This window comes from Microcaecilia unicolor, chromosome 7, assembly GCF_901765095.1.
Source record: "Microcaecilia unicolor chromosome 7, aMicUni1.1, whole genome shotgun sequence".
NCBI classification, from domain to species: domain Eukaryota; kingdom Metazoa; phylum Chordata; class Amphibia; order Gymnophiona; family Siphonopidae; genus Microcaecilia; species Microcaecilia unicolor.
The window spans coordinates 178,326,487-178,344,157 of NC_044037.1; the positions used below are offsets into that span (position 1 = coordinate 178,326,487).

The window sequence follows — 17,671 nt, forward strand, 5'->3', positions numbered from 1 at the left end:
GGCTGCTTAACTATTTTCTTTTTAAAATGATGAAATTCTACAAATGGTTAACTCATTTAGGGCCCCTTTTACCAAGCTGCAGTAAAAGGAGGCCTACGGTGGCATTGGCGGTAGTCCCTCTCTCGATTTGGCACTTCGGCAAAGCGGTGGTACCTCTACCGCCACTTTGCAAAATGGCTCCTTAAATTGTTGATACAGACAAGGAGGCTTTTGCTCTGCCATGTTGTGATTTTGATAATTGTTCACTGGTTGAACTTTGTACAACCCAAAGTGAAAGAAAGTTAATTTCAGAATAGATAACAATGGGGGTAATTTAATATAGGACTTGACTGGGTACAAATAGTTGGGTATTAACCCCTCAAATTGTACATGTTCTCAGTCTCAGCCTCAGAACCAAGGGTCTGTCATCAGCTAAAGGTTGAGTATAGATTTGTTCTCGGGGGGAAAAATAAAACAAAAATATATGATAATTGTTCATTTTCTACCACAAAATAAGTGCTTGTAGTACTACAGGGAATCTCTGTGTAGGCAAATAAGCTTGCATTTGCTTAGATCTAAAGCTATTATCCAGCCAAGAAATATTTTCACCAGACTATAAAATCAAAAAACTTTGATTTTTGAGCATCAGTTTCCCTTTAAGGACATGAACTCCTGAAAATAAAGAATATTTCCCAAAGGTATTTGACTTCTAAGCTTGCTTTAGCCTGCCATATTAATGTACAGCATTACAGAGGTGTGGCCAAGCAGAGTTTATGCCTGTGGAGAAAGATAGCCCAACCTGCTCTGTCTCACCCCAGTCTTCTGCTAGAAATTCATTCCATTTCAGTTTGTACCATAGTCTTAGACATTCTTGACCCAGTGGAAAAAATACCAGCTATAGCTTCCATTTGGTGATTACCAGTTTGGATTTGTTTTTAACATAATGCCTTGCATAGAAGGGACAGATGAGCTTATTTTCTATGTGAATGGGAGAAAGGTAAGAATTTTGGCATTTATTTAATACAGCATCCAGAAGTCAGTCACTGTTCTGTGCAGAAAGCAACTTCATTTTATATTATGGTACATCTCTTTCCATGTGCAAATAAACATATTAACATAGTAATAAAGTGGATGATGGCAGATAAAGAGCGATATGGTCTATTCAGTCTGCCCAGTAGGGTTGCCAGGGCAACATCTGCCATTCAGTGCAAGTTATTATTTTTATTTTATATATATATTTTGCTCACATCTTTTCAGTAGTAGCTCAAGGTGAGTTACATTCAGGTACATTGGATATTACTTTCCACAAGTCTTTATTCTTTCTTGCATGCATTCTTAAGAAACAGTCATTTTAAAGTTGGATAATTTGCTGAATGAATCACCTGTGTGGTCTTTGTAATACATTGTTTCATGGCCACTGATAATCTTAAAAATGGATAACCATAGCACTGGAGCTAACTATGTTTTACTGATATCATACATCACCAGTTGTCTATTTTCTATTTAATATGGTGTTTCCTTGTGGAAAATGTGTTTTTCCTTTTCAATTATTTTCTTAAATGCATGCACTAAAGTATTCAGTTGATTTCTTCAGAGCACTGTCTATTAATTTTAAAATATATTTTTGGATTGGAAAATACCAGTTGCCATCTGTTCTACTAGATCAGGGTGGACAACCTGCAGCCCACCATTGAATGTTATGTAGCCCATGATACCAAGGAAAGTATACATAGAAAACACCATTAATCAGAGTTGTGGTGATTTGAAATACTGTTGTTTGCAAATATTTTCAGAATAGCCACTCTAGCAGTTTGTTTCCATCATTTTTAGCTACATTTTTACTTATTTAGGGACCCCGTTACCAAACCGCATTAAAAAGTGGCCTTCCACATGCATACATGGGTCATTCCCATATGCTAAGGCATTTTTGCTGTATGGGTAAAATGGCTGAATTTCTGAGGTTTTTTAAAATTATTTTTATAATTGACAGTGAGTCTTTTTCTAAATGCTGACTGCTGCCAGCTAGAATAGACCTGGAAATTCAATGCTGCAGCTCCATCAAATGTAGGTTTCTAGTAAATGCCTTTTACTATATAAACATGCTTACTGTTTTTGTGTAATGCTGTTTTATTTTCCTGCACTGTTTTCTGCGCATAAGAACATAAGAGTAGCCATACTGGATCAGACCAGTGGTCCATCTATCCCAATATCCTGTTTTCCAAACAGTGGCCAAGCCAGATCACAAGTACCTGGCAGAAACCCAAATCGTGACAACACTCTATACTACAAATCCAAGGCAAGCAGTTGCTTCCCATGTCTGTCTCAATAGCAGATATTGGACTTTTCCTCCAGGAATTTGTCCAAACCTTTTTTAAACCTAGATACGCTAACCCCTGTAACCACATCCTCCAGCAAAGAGTTCCAGAGCTTAATTATTCATTGAGTGAAAAAATATTTCCTCCTATTTGTTTTAAAAGTATTTCCATGTAATTTTCTTGAGTGTCTTCTAATCTTTATACTTTTAGAACGAGTAAAAAATTGATTTACTTCTACTCGTTCTACACCACTCAGGATTTTGTAGACCTCAATCATATCTCCCCTCATCCATCTCTTTTCCAAGCTGAAGAGCCCTAACCTCTTTAGCCTTTCCTCATACGAGAAGAGTTCCATCCCCTTTATCATTTTGGTTGCTCTTCTTATCATTTTGGTTGCTCTTCTTTTAGTAACTGTTACTGCTTTAATGTTATTCATTATTCAGTATTTGGTTCAGTATACAGTATTTGTTTTAATTGCCTGACAAAAATGCAAGCAGGAACCTAACCCTGTATTTCTCATAGGAACATTTTACTTTTTGTATTTTCGCAGAACCAGAGCTTGGCAGGAACTTAAGCTTCTATTTCCATGTATTAGCCAATATTAGCCTGGTTCCTGCTCTAACCAAGTATGCTCTGTTCCTGGTTCCTGCTCCAGCCAATGCTGCTCTGTTCCTGGCTCCTGCTCTAGCCAAGCCTACTCTGCTCCTGGTTCCTGTTCTAGCTAAGTCCTGCCTTTAAGTTCCAGAACTCCAACCTTGCTTACAAACTCCAGTCCAGCTTTCCAGCTCCAGCCTTGTCTGTCTCTAGTCTGAGCCAGCATTGCCTAGTGTCGGTCCTAGTGTCGGTGATTCGCCTGCTGCAAGCCATGCTCTAGCAGTGGCCCAAGGGCTCACTTTCTCCTTGAATTCATGACAGAAACTCAGGTTCAATGTGGCTTACATTTGAAAATACAGTGAGACAATAATAGAATTCAGTTATATCATGGGAGAAAATAGATGGATATGTCTGAAACATTTAACAAAATTCAGATTAGCATATATACCCAACTAAGCATTTAAAAGTCTGTCTTTTAATGATGCTGCATATTCAGAAATCATAGCCATATGTATAGAAATGCACACTCCAGAACAGGCATCCATACACACAATGCAAAAGTAAACATCAACTTCTACAGATCACATCTAAAATTTAATTTTTATTTTCTCATTGCCATCTTCCAAAATTCTAGGCAGCAGATGTACAGATCAGTAGAACCCAAAGCACTCCAAAACAAATAAAGCCAGAAATGACACAGTTTTATACCTAATTGCTCAACCACCCTTAGGATTCACCTTTGGGTTTAAAAAGCAAAAACGTGCATGTAAGTACTGGATAAAGGAATTAAAATAAAGTTTAAAACAAATGCCCTTAATATGTAATACTTGTTAGCAATAATGAAACAGTGATGGAATAGTCACACAGCAAGCAGTCTGAGCCAACGGATTTATTTTCCACTGAACAAAATTAATTTTTAAGAACTTGGTGGCTAATATTGTGCTGAACTGGACAATGTTGCCTCATTTAGACTGACTCTGGACAGAACTTCTGCTTGAAGGAAGCCATTTCCTCATTATTCAATACCTCTCTGTGAAATAGTAGTAATAAAAAAAGGCAAGTGCATTTTTATAATATACCACTGCATTCCACAAAACAAAAGGAGCAAGTTCCCACATGCCATCTTTTTCTTTTGAGCAGTTATTTTCTTGAAATCCCCAGCTACTACTCAGGTAGTAAGAAAGTGTCTAGTAAGTTTTAGTGTTGATACCTGTTAATTTACCTGTTATTGTATGCTGTTTACACCTTTTTTCACCGTTCACTGTTCTACCTTTCTGATAATAAACCTATTAGTTTATTAGCTTTGTTGTCCTAGACTGACTAGGAATCCTGGTGGTTTGTGCTTTTGGTCTGTGGGTGTTTTCTAGGAACTGTGGGACCCCTGGGATTGTGGCCTCAGTGTCCTTAGACACCACTGGGGAATTAACTTGCAGGTGGGAGATTCTTCCAGAGGCAAGTAGAACCCAAAGCATGGGGTGGAAGGTATGCTAGTGTAGAGCACATGCACAGGTGCAGGCGGGCCTGAGCAGCGCTGGGACAGACCCTTTAGGTGCCGCAGGGTTAGCCCTAGGTGGGTGCTAGACATTTTGTGACAAGCATCTCCTGGAAGCTGCCGCTAGGGGCAGGAGTGAGTGGACTTTGCTCCTGCCCCCAAAGGACCTCCAGGCATACCAGATAGACCCCCAGAGATGGCCTATAGTGATGGTGGGCAGGGGGATTGAGGGGGTCATTTCCTGGGGGAAGGGGGATCAGAAGGGGCATGCTCATTCGGGAAGGGGAATTGGAGGGGGTCTGCTTGTTGGGAGGGAGATCAGAAGGTCTAGGGAGAATTTTTAAGCTATGATATGCAGGGGCTGGCACTGAATATTGCTGGCACCTGCATACCTGCCAGCTCCTCCCTAATGCTGCCCCCAGTACTGCCTCTGATCGTCCCATTTTTGGGGGGCTAGTCAGAAATGATATTCAGTGGCACTGTCTAGTTAAATACCACTGAATATCAACAGTTAGGTGGCTTCAGGTGATTTAAGGAGGCAGGAGTCTCTCTTGCCCACTTAAATCGCTTTGAATACTGGCCAACGAATTATTTTCATGATTCTATAAAATGAAAATGTTATGTACTTAAGAACTAAATAATTCACCGCATTTTTCTTCTTTGTTGCTATCTAGATAATTGAGAAGAATGCAGACCCTGAAATGATGCTGCTGAACTATCTGAGAAAGAGACATATCCTTTATCATTTTACACAACGAAGCTAATCGGCATTAATTAGAGGTCAACAATAGCAATAAAATTCAGGAAGGAATCTAGAAAACAACATCATAAATGACATGAAATTAAGGTTCTTGATTTGGTTTGGCCTGATGGCTCAATGGTAATGTCTCATGAAGACAGGGAAGACTTGAATTTGATTATTCACGTCCACTTAATGCATCCCAGGCAGTCTAGAAATGGGAACCCTCCAAAGGCATTCTTAGCATTTAGCATGTATGCATACTTGTACCTGGTTCCATTGGGGTATCACAGTCTCTAGCCCTTGGCCAAGGATTGTAGCTTTATAGCTATAATGGCTGGGCTATACAAGGGAGGGCTGAAAACAAGGCAGAGAAACCCCATGTAAAAAAATAAAAAATAATAAGAAGGTAACAGTAGTCCCCATTAGGCAAGTACCAAGTTGCGAACCATTTATGGAGGCCAGCACTTGCTTTTCAGTTTCTTGGTTTGCTATTGCCAGCTTCACTCATTTACCAACCAAAACAGATTGGATAACTAAGTTGACTAGAGGCCAGCTACTTAAGAGAATGATAGTAGAGAAACCAAAGGTAGTTGTAAATAAAGATTCATGGTACTAAAGCATAGTACATAAGTACATAAGTACATAAGTGATGCCATCCTGGGAAAAGACCAAGGGTCCATCGAGCCCAGCATCTTGTCCACGACAGCGGCCAATCCAGGCCAAGGGCACCTGGCAAGCTTCCCAAACGTACAAACATTCTATACATGTTATTCCTGAGATTTTGGATTTTTCCAAGTCCTTTTAGTAGCGGTTTATGGACTTGTCCTTTAGGAAACCGTCCAACCCCTTTTTAAACTCTGCTAAGCTAACCGCCTTCACCACATTTTCCGGCAATGAATTCCAGAGTTTAATTACACGTTGGGTGAAGAAAAATTTTCTCCGATTTTGTTTTAAATTTACTACACTGTAGTTTAATCGCATGCCCCCTAGTCCTAGTATTTTTGGAAAGCGTGAACAGACGCTTCACATCCACCTGTTCCACTCCACTCATTATTTTATATACCTCTATCATGTCTCCCCTCCAAGCTCTTCTCCAAGCTGAATAGCCCTAGCCTCCTTAGTCTTTCTTCATAGGGAAGTCGTCCCATCCCCGCTATCATTTTAGTCGCCCTTCGCTGCACCTTTTCCAATTCTACTATATCTTTCTTGAGATGCGGCGACCAGAATTGAACACAATACTCAAGGTGCGGTCGCACCATGGAGCGATACAACGGCATTATAACATCCTCACACCTGTTTTCCATACCTTTCCTAATAATACCCAACATTCTATTCGCTTTCCTAGCCGCAGCAGCACACTGAGCAGAAGGTTTCAGTGTGTTATCGACGACGACACCCAGATCCCTTTCTTGGTCCGTAACTCCTAACGTGGAACCTTGCATGACGTAGCTATAATTCGGGTTCTTTTTCCCCACATGCATCACCTTGCACTTGCTCACATTAAACGTCATCTGCCATTTAGCCGCCCAGTCTCCTAGTCTCGTAAGGTCCTCTTGTAATTTTTCACAATCCTGTCGCGAGTTAACGACTTTGAATAACTTTGTGTCATCAGCAAATTTAATTACCTCGCTAGTTACTCCCATCTCTAAATCATTTATAAATATATTAAAAGGGAGGGTCCAAGAAAGCACAAAGGCAGACGGTCTGCAAGCTCCAAGATGGAAAATGTACAAAGCAGATCGTCAAGAACGTAATTTATTAATACAATTCAAAAAAATACACATAAATACATATATAAAAAATTAGCCCGACATAGGTCGTGTTTTGCCCAGCAGGGGCTGCTTCAGGGGCTACAAGAAATCATAACATAAATAAAATTATTATACAGTTGCTCTTCTAAAATCATAATAAAATAACGTGTATACACAGTTAAAAAGAAACTTACTAACCACACATAAAGTGAAATGCATGCAAAGGTTTGCGAGAAATTATATATATATACATTTATATATATATAGCACCAAAATCCCACAAAGAAAAGGACATGTAAATAAATATATATGTATACAATCAGAGGGGTATAATAAAATAAATCTCGGAATTACATGTATATATTAAAATAAATCAACATTCGATAACCCGAAATAGTTCACCAATACATAAATGTCATATTTAGAACTTATATATATATATTTTTTTATATCACTCCATAAAAATGAAATTATCAATAAAAAGAACAATAAAATAGTAGCACAGATATCAATAGATACACAAAAGAAACTTTTAATATTGATATCTGTGCTACTATTTTATTGTTCTTTTTATTGATAATTTCATTTTTATGGAGTGATATAAAAATATATATATACAGTGGTGGAAATAAGTATTTGATCCCTTGCTGATTTTGTAAGTTTGCCCACTGACAAAGACATGAGCAGCCCATAATTGAAGGGTAGGTTATTGGTAACAGTGAGAGATAGCACATCACAAATTAAATCCGGAAAATCACATTGTGGAAAGTATATGAATTTATTTGCATTCTGCAGAGGGAAATAAGTATTTAATCCCTCTGGCAAACAAGACCTAATACTTGGTGGCAAAACCCTTGTTGGCAAGCACAGCGGTCAGACGTCTTCTGTAGTTGATGATGAGGTTTGCACACATGTCAGGAGGAATTTTGGTCCACTCCTCTTTGCAGATCATCTCTAAATCATTAAGAGTTCTGGGCTGTCGCTTGGCAACTCGCAGCTTCAGCTCCCTCCATAAGTTTTCAATGGGATTAAGGTCTGGTGACTGGCTAGGCCACTCCATGACCCTAATGTGCTTCTTCCTGAGCCACTCCTTTGTTGCCTTGGCTGTATGTTTTGGGTCATTGTCGTGCTGGAAGACCCAGCCACGACCCATTTTTAAGGCCCTGGCGGAGGGAAGGAGGTTGTCACTCAGAATTGTACGGTACATGGCCCCATCCATTCTCCCATTGATGCGGTGAAGTAGTCCTGTGCCCTTAGCAGAGAAACACCCCCAAAACATAACATTTCCACCTCCATGCTTGACAGTGGGGACGGTGTTCTTTGGGTCATAGGCAGCATTTCTCTTCCTCCAAACACGGCGAGTTGAGTTCATGCCAAAGAGCTCAATTTTTGTCTCATCTGACCACAGCACCTTCTCCCAATCACTCTCGGCATCATCCAGGTGTTCACTGGCAAACTTCAGACGGGCCGTCACATGTGCCTTCCGGAGCAGGGGGACCTTGCGGGCACTGCAGGATTGCAATCTGTTATGTCGTAATGTGTTACCAATGGTTTTCGTGGTGACAGTGGTCCCAGCTGCCTTGAGATCATTGACAAGTTCCCCCCTTGTAGTTGTAGGCTGATTTCTAACCTTCCTCATGATCAAGGATACCCCACGAGGTGAGATTTTGCGTGGAGCCCCAGATCTTTGTCGATTGACAGTCATTTTGTACTTCTTCCATTTTCTTACTATGGCACCAACAGTTGTCTCCTTCTCGCCCAGCGTCTTACTGATGGTTTTGTAGCCCATTCCAGCCTTGTGCAGGTGTATGATCTTGTCCCTGACATCCTTAGACAGCTCCTTGCTCTTGGCCATTTTGTAGAGGTTAGAGTCTGACTGATTCACTGAGTCTGTGGACAGGTGTCTTTCATACAGGTGACCATTGCCGACAGCTGTCTGTCATGCAGGTAACGAGTTGATTTGGAGCATCTACCTGGTCTGTAGGGGCCAGATCTCTTACTGGTTGGTGGGGGATCAAATACTTATTTCCCTCTGCAGAATGCAAATAAATTCATATACTTTCCACAATGTGATTTTCCGGATTTAATTTGTGATGTGCTATCTCTCACTGTTACCAATAACCTACCCTTCAATTATGGGCTGCTCATGTCTTTGTCAGTGGGCAAACTTACAAAATCAGCAAGGGATCAAATACTTATTTCCACCACTGTATATATAAGTTCTAAATATGACATTTATGTATTGGTGAACTATTTCGGGTTATCGAATGTTGATTTATTTTAATATATATATGTAATTCCAAACTTATATCCGTCTGATATCATACACATATATATTTATTTACATGTCCTTATCGAATGTTGATTTATTTTAATATATACATGTAATTCCGAGATTTATTTTATTATACCCCTCTGATTGTATACATATATATTTATTTACATGTCCTTTTCTTTGTGGGATTTTGGTGCTACAGTATATATATATAAATGTATATATATATAATTTCTCGCAAACCTTTGCATGCATTTCACTTTATGTGTGGTTAGTAAGTTTCTTTTTAACTGTGTATACACGTTATTTTATTATGATTTTAGAAGAGCAACTGTATAATAATTTTATTTATGTTATGATTTCTTGTAGCCCCTGAAGCAGCCCCTGCTGGGCGAAACACGGCCTGTGTCGGGCTAATTTTTTATATATGTATTTATGTGTATTTTTTTGAATTGTATTAATAAATTACGTTCTTAACGATCTGCTTTGTACATTTTCCATCTAAATATATTAAAAAGCAGCGGTCCTAGCACAGACCCCTGAGGAACCTCATTAACTACCCTTCTCCATTGTGAATACTGCCCATTTAACCCCACTCTCTGTTTCCTATCCTTCAACCAGTTTTTAATCCACAATAGGACATTTCCTCCTATCCCATGACCCTCCAATTTCCTCTGTAGCCTTTCATAAGGTACCTTGTCAAATGCCTTTTGAAAATCCAGATACACAATATCAACTGGCTCCCCTTTGTCCACATGTTTGTTTACTCCTTCAAAGAATTGAAGTAAATTGGTCAGGCAAGATTTCCCCACACAAAAGCCGTGCTGACTCGGTCTCAGTAATCCATGTCCTCGGATGTGCTCTGTAATTTTGTTTTTAATAATAGCCTCTACCATTTTCCCCGGCACCGACGTCAGACTCACCGGTCTATAATTTCCCGGATCTCCCCTGGAGCCTTTTTAAAAATGGGCGTTACATTGGCCACCCTCCAATCTTCCGGTACCATGCTCGATTTTAAGGATAAGTTACATATCACTAGCAGTAGCTCCGCAAGCTCATTTTTCAGTTCTATCAGTACTCTAGGATGAATACCATCCGGTCCAGGAGATTTGCTACTTTTCAGTTTGCTGAACTGCCCCATTACATCCTCCAGGTTTACCGTGAAGTCAGTAAGTTTCTCCGACTCGTCCGCTTGAAATACCATTTCCGACACCGGTATCCCACCCAAATCTTCCTCGGTGAAGACTGAAGCAAAGAATTCATTCAGACTCTCCGCTACGTCTTTGTCTTCCTCGATCGCCCCTTTTACCCCTCGGTCATCCAGCGGCCCAACTGATTCTTTTGCCGGCTTCCTGCTTTTAATATACCGAAAAAAATTTTTACTATGTTTTTTTGCCTCTAATGCTATCTTTTTTTCGTAATCCCTCTTGGCCTTCTTTATCTGCGCCTTGCATTTGCTTTGACACTCCTTATGCTGCTTCTTGTTATTTTCAGACAGTTCCTTCTTCCATTTTCTGAAGGCGTTTCTTTTAGCCCTAATAGCTTCCTTCACCTCACTTTTCAACCAGGCCGGCTGTCTTTTGGAGTTCCGTCTTTCTTTTCTAATTCGCAGAATATGTATGGCCTGGGCCTCCAGGATGGTATTTTTGAACAGCGTCCATGCCTGTTGTACAGTTTTTACTCTCTCAGTTGCCCCCCTAAGTTTTTTTTTACCGTTCTTCTCATTTTATCATAGTCTCCTTTTTTAAAGTTAAACGCTAACGTATTTGACTTTCTGTGTACAGTTACTTCAAGGTCGATATCAAAACTGATCATATTATGGTCACTGTTATCAAGCGGCCCCAGTACCATAACGTCCCTCACCAGATCATGCGCTCCACTAAGGACCAAGTCTAGAATTTTTCCTTCTCTCGTCGGCTCCTGCACCAGTTGCTCCATAAAACTGTCCTTGATTTCATCAAGGAATTGTATCTCTGTAGCATGTCCCGATGTTATATTTACCCAGTCTATATTTGGATAATTGAAGTCACCCATTATTATCACATTGCCCATTTTGTTCGCGTCTCTGATTTCTTTTATCATTTCTGTGTCTACCTGCTCATCCTGGCGAGGCGGACGGTAGTACACTCCTATCACCGTTTTTTCCCTTTTATACATGGAATTTCAACCCACAATGATTCAAAGGTGTGATTTGTGTCCTGCTGAATTTGTAATATATCTGAGTCAAGGCTCTCGTTAATATACAATGCTACCCCTCCACCAGTCCGGTCCACCCTATCACTACGATATACTTTGTACCCCGGTATGACAGTGTCCCACTGGTTATCCTCCTTCCACCGGTCTCAGTAATGCCTATTATATCCAATTTTTTGTTTAGTGCAATATATTCCAACTCTCCCATCTTATTTCTTAGACTCCTAGCATTTGCATATAGACATTTCAGAGTATGTTTGTTGTTCTTATTTGCATGCTGCTTAGTACCTGACACTATTGATTTGACATCTTTTGTCTGATCTTTAGTTGTATTTAAGGGCACCTGGTCTACCACGGTCTGTTGTGCAACCTCACTATCCAGAAACCCTATCTTCCCTGTTTGTGAGGTATCTTTGCAAGATACCTTTTCCCGAACCATGCGCTTTTGAGCGACTGTCGGCCTTCCCCCCATTTCTAGTTTAAAAGCTGCTCTATCTCCTTTTTAAATGCCGACGCCAGCAGCCTGGTCCCACCCTGGTTAAGGTGGAGCCCATCCTTTCGGAATAGGCTTCCCCTTCCCCAGAATGTTGCCCAGTTCCTAACAAATCTAAAACCCTCCTCCCTGCACCATCGTCTCGAGACTCTGGAGCTCTGCCTGTCTCTTGGGCCCTGCACGTGGAACAGGTAGCATTTCAGAAAATGCTACCCTAGAGGATCTGGATTTGAGCTTTCTACCTAAGAGCCTAAATTTGGCTTCCAGAACCTCTCTCCCATATTTTCCTATGTCATTGGTACCCACATGTACCAAGACAGCGGACTCCTCCCCAGCACTATCTAAAATCCTATCTAGGTGACGCGTGAGGTCCGCCACCTTCGCACCAGGCAGGCAAGTCACCAGGCGATCCTCACGTCCACCAGCCACCCAGCTATCTATATGCCTAATGATCGAATCACCAACTACAACAGCTGTCCTAACCTTTCCCTCCTGGGCAGCACTTGGAGACATATCCTCGGTGCGAGAGGATAGTACATCCCCTGGTGGGCAGGTCCTGGCTACAGGAGTACTTCCTACTTCACCAGGGTGATGCTCTCCTTCTAGGAGACCTCCCTCCTCCAAGGTAGCACAAGGGCTACTAGACTGGAGGTGGGACTTCTCTACAACATCCCTGTAGGTCTCCTCTATGTACCTCTCTGAGGTTCCAGTTCTCACTGAGCTGGAAATCCAAATTAAAAAGAGGAACTTGCCTTGCCAAAAAAGACTTCAGTTAAACAAAATAGCGGTGTGTTTATTCTATGAATGTTCAGTCAACATTTTATGCTCTCGTTCTTAAAAAGAAAAAAAAAAGTTAAGGGGTTGGTTTATACATTTATAAGCAGCTACTAAACATACAACTTCCCTATCTGTGTATTTTCAGCCACAATATTTTTATTGTAGATTTGGATAGGGATATGGATAGTATTGGGCTGAAAATATGTTCAATTGCCCCAATACTATCCATACACGAAGTAGACAAGACAGGTTGACTTGAGTTTGAAAGCCAAGCTGCTCCCTTCTGGCAGCTTGTGTTCTGTAAAGATAGTTTACCTTAAAAAGAAAAAAGAATATATAGTCTGAACAACTGCTCTCTCAGTCCCTTCTGCAGCCTTGGGCTTAACAGCTACTCTATGGGAAAGTACTAGATGTGGACTCCTGCTGATTCCAGAGCACTGATTTCCCTGCAACTCCCACATGTCCAGCACTAGAAGCTAATACCAGGCTTTGGTGACACTTGGATCACATTTGCCCCACTCTTCAGCACTGCTTTTCAGGCCCTCCTGACTTATGCAGATAACACATGGCCTCACATCCCTCCACATCCTCTAAGGGCCAACCTTGTTTACAAGTGAGATCATTCAGAGCTGACATCACAAGGGATCAGGCTTAGGAGAGGCCAGCATACTACCCTTTATCCCACAGAGGGTCTTCAGGAACGTCGTGATGCAGTTTTTATGAGGAAGGGGCCAGGACTGTGTTTACTGCACTCTGAAGAAGCATTCTTTATCAAATTTCAGTTTCTTGCCACAAATACTGATGTTCAATCCTCCCCTCATTGCAAGTGACATCTGTCAGAGTCAATGCTGCCCCTGCAAAGGGACAGGCTTGCAGGCAGGCCTGTGTCAGTGAACCATTGCAAAAGAGAGTATCAAAGGGGTGTGCTCCTACTTGAGGTTGCAAATTGGCTCATTAGGTTAAGGTTGAGTTTTTTCTTGTTCTGGGTCTGACTGTCTTATTTTTGCTTTGCTATTTGAAATAATGACATTATGTTGATGTTTTTTCATATGAGATGTAGGCAGAGATTGGGCTCAGTATCAGACTGATTTATGAACTTCCAAAAGAATTATCCGCTCTTCTGTGGTCACTTGTTCATCTGATTCATATGGGGGATGATAAAGAGTCATATAACGATGCTTATGGGTGGGAGCAGTGAGAATAAATATCTGTTTCTTGGGTCAGAGTCTTCTCGAATTTGGTGACTTGTATTTCTATTTAAATTATAGTAATTATTTGCAATGTCACATCTATGTAAATATATTTGCATATGGAATTATATATGCAAATTCAGTGCATATTGTTTCTTCTTTTTGGAGGCAAGGGTCTTTCTTTTGGGGAACTCTGATTTAGCCACCCACCCTACTCACAACCTTTGAATGAAGGACCACAATCAAACTATATCCATGTTTGCAATTAATGACAGTTCATCAGAAGTAAATACAATATCTTTTTTTAATCATTTCCCTGTTGTACCAGCTAAATAAAACAGCACTGAAAAGCTTTGCAGTGTGTTGCACATGCAGTGTAATTAAGTATAATCATTTTTGATTTTGAGGGTCTCTGGTGACATGGTTACTCTCATAGTAAACATAAACATAGTAAACATAGTAGATGACGGCAGAAAAAGACCTGCACAGTCCATCCAGTCTGCCCAAGAAGATAAATTCATATGTGCTACTTTTTTATTTGTACTGCCCTCTTCAGTGCACAGACTGTATAAGTCTGGCCAGCCCTATCCCTGCCTCCCAACCACCAACCCTGCCTCCCAACCACCAGCTCTGGCACAGACCATATAAGTCTGCCCAGCACTATCCTCGCCTCCCAACTACCAGCTGTCACTTTACAATATAAGTTAAGTTCACTAGCATTTCATCTATGCTGTTAAAATGTATATTCTGGTGGTTCTAGGTCATTGCACACTTCCTTGGCATGGAGAGCAGGGGAGGTTTTAGAGCATTGGTCTCAGAGGTGTCAAGTTTTCATAAAGTATGGGGAGGACCCTGCCAGACGTGCCTTCATCCGGCCCTGTACAGGTCCTGTACAGGAAAGAGCTAATGTCTTCAGTCTCAGCTGTAGACAACGTGGTATCCTCATCCACCAGTGTTATCAGTCAGTGCCATGTGTTGGAACCCTCTCTGGATGCATTAAGTTGGATTGGAAGCCCCTTTTGCAACAATAATAGCCAATATCTTTTAGATATTTAGTTCCTTTTTAGTGGAAAAGTCTCCCTAGGTATTATGGGCCTAAGTACTGTGTTCCTAATTCAGGACCCTTCAAAGTAAACACCATCGCACTTAGGTGCTATGTTATAGAATAGCATGTAAAGCAACACAAACAACAAAGGCGATCCAAGGTCGAAGAACAAACAGTGGTTCACCAAAGCAAATTTTGTTGGACAGGGACCCAACTTGGCCAGGTTTCAGCTTTGTCTTCATCAGGGGTCAACAGATTCTTCAAAACAAAGTGTAAAAAGTCCACTCCAACAGAAAAACTTGTCATCAACCAAGCACAGAAATGTCTCCTCTCATTGCGTCAACCATACATATGTTTGATGATGAGTTTTTCTGTTGGAGTGGTCTTTTTACATTTTGTTTTGAAGAAACCCCGCTAAAACCCCGTTAAAATGAAGTCTAAGGTAGTCCCTAGAACCAGAGATTATATTGCATAGGGGAATAGTTATTAATGGCTGCATATAATCCGGTGTCATGCCATATAATATTTGAAAGACAAAAACACATAATTTAAAAATAATCCTGTATCTCCAGTACAGGGTTATATCCCTCAAATTTTAAAACAAGCAGTAATTAAACCTTTGTTTAAAACAACAAGGATAGACACGACCTTCAGTCCTTTCATTCTATGACAAATTTACACTTTTTAGGAAATTTATTGAAAATTATGACTATCATTGACTATCGGACTTTCTTGATGGAAATAAAGGGCCTCAGGTACTAAAGTGTGAAGTGACATCAGAAAAATTTACTTTTCATGAAAAATAGCATAAAACACCTGGGAATGTACAAAAATAGAAAACACTGGACATTTGCACTATTTTCACACAAATTGCACTTTGCTGACATCACCTCACAAAAGCTCCAGTTGTAGTAATAAACCTTCACATGAAGTCTGCCTATGTTGCCTTTCTAAAATATTTTTCTACCTGAAATCCCTAAAAAAATCCAAATAAATGAAATAAAATTATTTAAATGGTGGAATAATCATTAAAGAGGTGTAAGGTTCCTCATGCGTATTCCACAACAGAACTACCTTCTGGATATATAATCTACAATCCCACCGTCTGAATATTGACCCCTTAATATCAAAAACTAATATGATGCCCAGTTATGCATTTTATAGGATCATTCTTGGATTTGTCGTATTAGGGTGATCAGGATTGTTGAGTTTAATTATGAAAATGTCAGAGGAACCTAGGAGAGGTGCAAAGGTGAAGGATTGTCTAAGGCACCTAATGCCCTTGCATCAGCACCACATAAGATCAACCCATTAGCTCTCAACTTGCAGTACCTTCTTTTTTCTAGAGAGACAGGCTGGACATTGAGCAGACTTTAAGAGGAAGAGCATTATGAAAACTGGCAATAATATTCCTTAACTACTCCTCCTCCAGTCCATCTCACAGGAACAAAGTATGGCTGTGGAGTAGGTGGTTGTGGTTCTTGCACCGTGATGCTCTCAAGATTCGACCCTGTTTCCAAGAAGATACAGTATCCTTGAACATCAAATAAGAATTACGAGCTAGACAGAGAAAGCATATTGTTTCAGAATCTTTAGTTTTCATTTTGCAAATGATAAGAAATAAATAGGTGAGAGAAAAAAACATTGGAATTGGTTGAAGTGAAAAAGATTCCCCTGCCTCACTCAGTATCAAGGAAGATATATTGGACCTGATAGGACCAAATTGAGGATGGTCCAATATGAACAAAACCCTGGGAACTCAGCCTTTTCTGAAGTTTGCATGGCTCAGTCATGGGTGCAGAACTGCAAATCAACAACAGATTAGAAGGTGACTCTGCACTCAAAAGGTGTCAGCAGCAGGTTGGGCTCAAGTCTGTATGTAAAACCAAAATTTCCTATTATCAATTGCTGAAAGTCAACTGTAAGTCAAGGGACCTTGGCTGAAATCTACTAACTCTTGCAATATCTGATCTTTAGACACACTGCTTGAAGGGAGTCATTTAACATAACAAAACCATCAGTTCAAGTGCTCCCCATATCTCTGTGCACAGCATTGTACACCCTTAAAAGTAGAAAACACAGTGATCAATTTTCCAGCAGCACTTAGACAGTCAGCATTGTAGCAGCATCTTGTGCCACTTGAGTCTCATTTTCAGCAGAAGTACGTGTATAAAACTTTATGTGCACTCCTGTAAACATATAAAGTTGGATTCTGTAAATGGCGTCTAAAATGTAGGTACATCAGAATAACGCACATAGTGCTATTCTATAAACCATGTCTATAGTAACACACAGTTTATAGAATAGCACAAAGGCCAAGGGAACACATGTACATTTAGGAGAGGCCATTTATGCCACTGAAAACCTGGTGTAAATACCTGCACCTAAATGTAAGCACATTCCTCCAAATTCTATAACAATGTGCGTAAATTTGATTGATGCACCCAACACACCTACACTCCTCCCATGGCCATGCCCTCTTTTCAGCTACATGCATTAGAATTTACAAACACCTTTCTTTAGAATACACAAATTGAAGCACACATAAATTTCAATTATTGCCAATTAGTGATGATAATTGGATGTTGTTGGCCCATTATCACTAACTGGCTCATTACTCGATTGAGTACTGCACGTAAATTGGCCGCATGCACAATTTAATGCATGCTACTCGCCGCACCTTATATAGAATCCAGTCAATAGTTTTATACACACAGAAAAATGGGCATGAAAGGGGCAATCTGGGACAGGGTCCACTGTACGGCTACTCTACATGCTAGTATTCTAAACATGTATTCACATAAAGCATGCAAAAATGTGAGCAC

General features: G+C 40.3%; 1 protein-coding gene across 1 annotated transcript in view; it reads left to right on the forward strand.

Moving 5' to 3' along the window:
* The first annotated feature begins 811 nt into the window (after window positions 1–811).
* LOC115474518 (aldehyde oxidase 2-like) overlaps window positions 812–17,671 on the forward strand; it is a 161,215-nt gene continuing 144,355 nt past the window's right edge. The window contains exons 1-3 of the mRNA XM_030210008.1: window positions 812–976; window positions 5,055–5,112; window positions 16,279–16,375. Coding sequence (XP_030065868.1) covers window positions 923–976; window positions 5,055–5,112; window positions 16,279–16,375 — 209 coding nt within the window. The 5' untranslated portion in view covers window positions 812–922. The remainder of the gene's footprint in view (window positions 977–5,054; window positions 5,113–16,278; window positions 16,376–17,671) is intronic.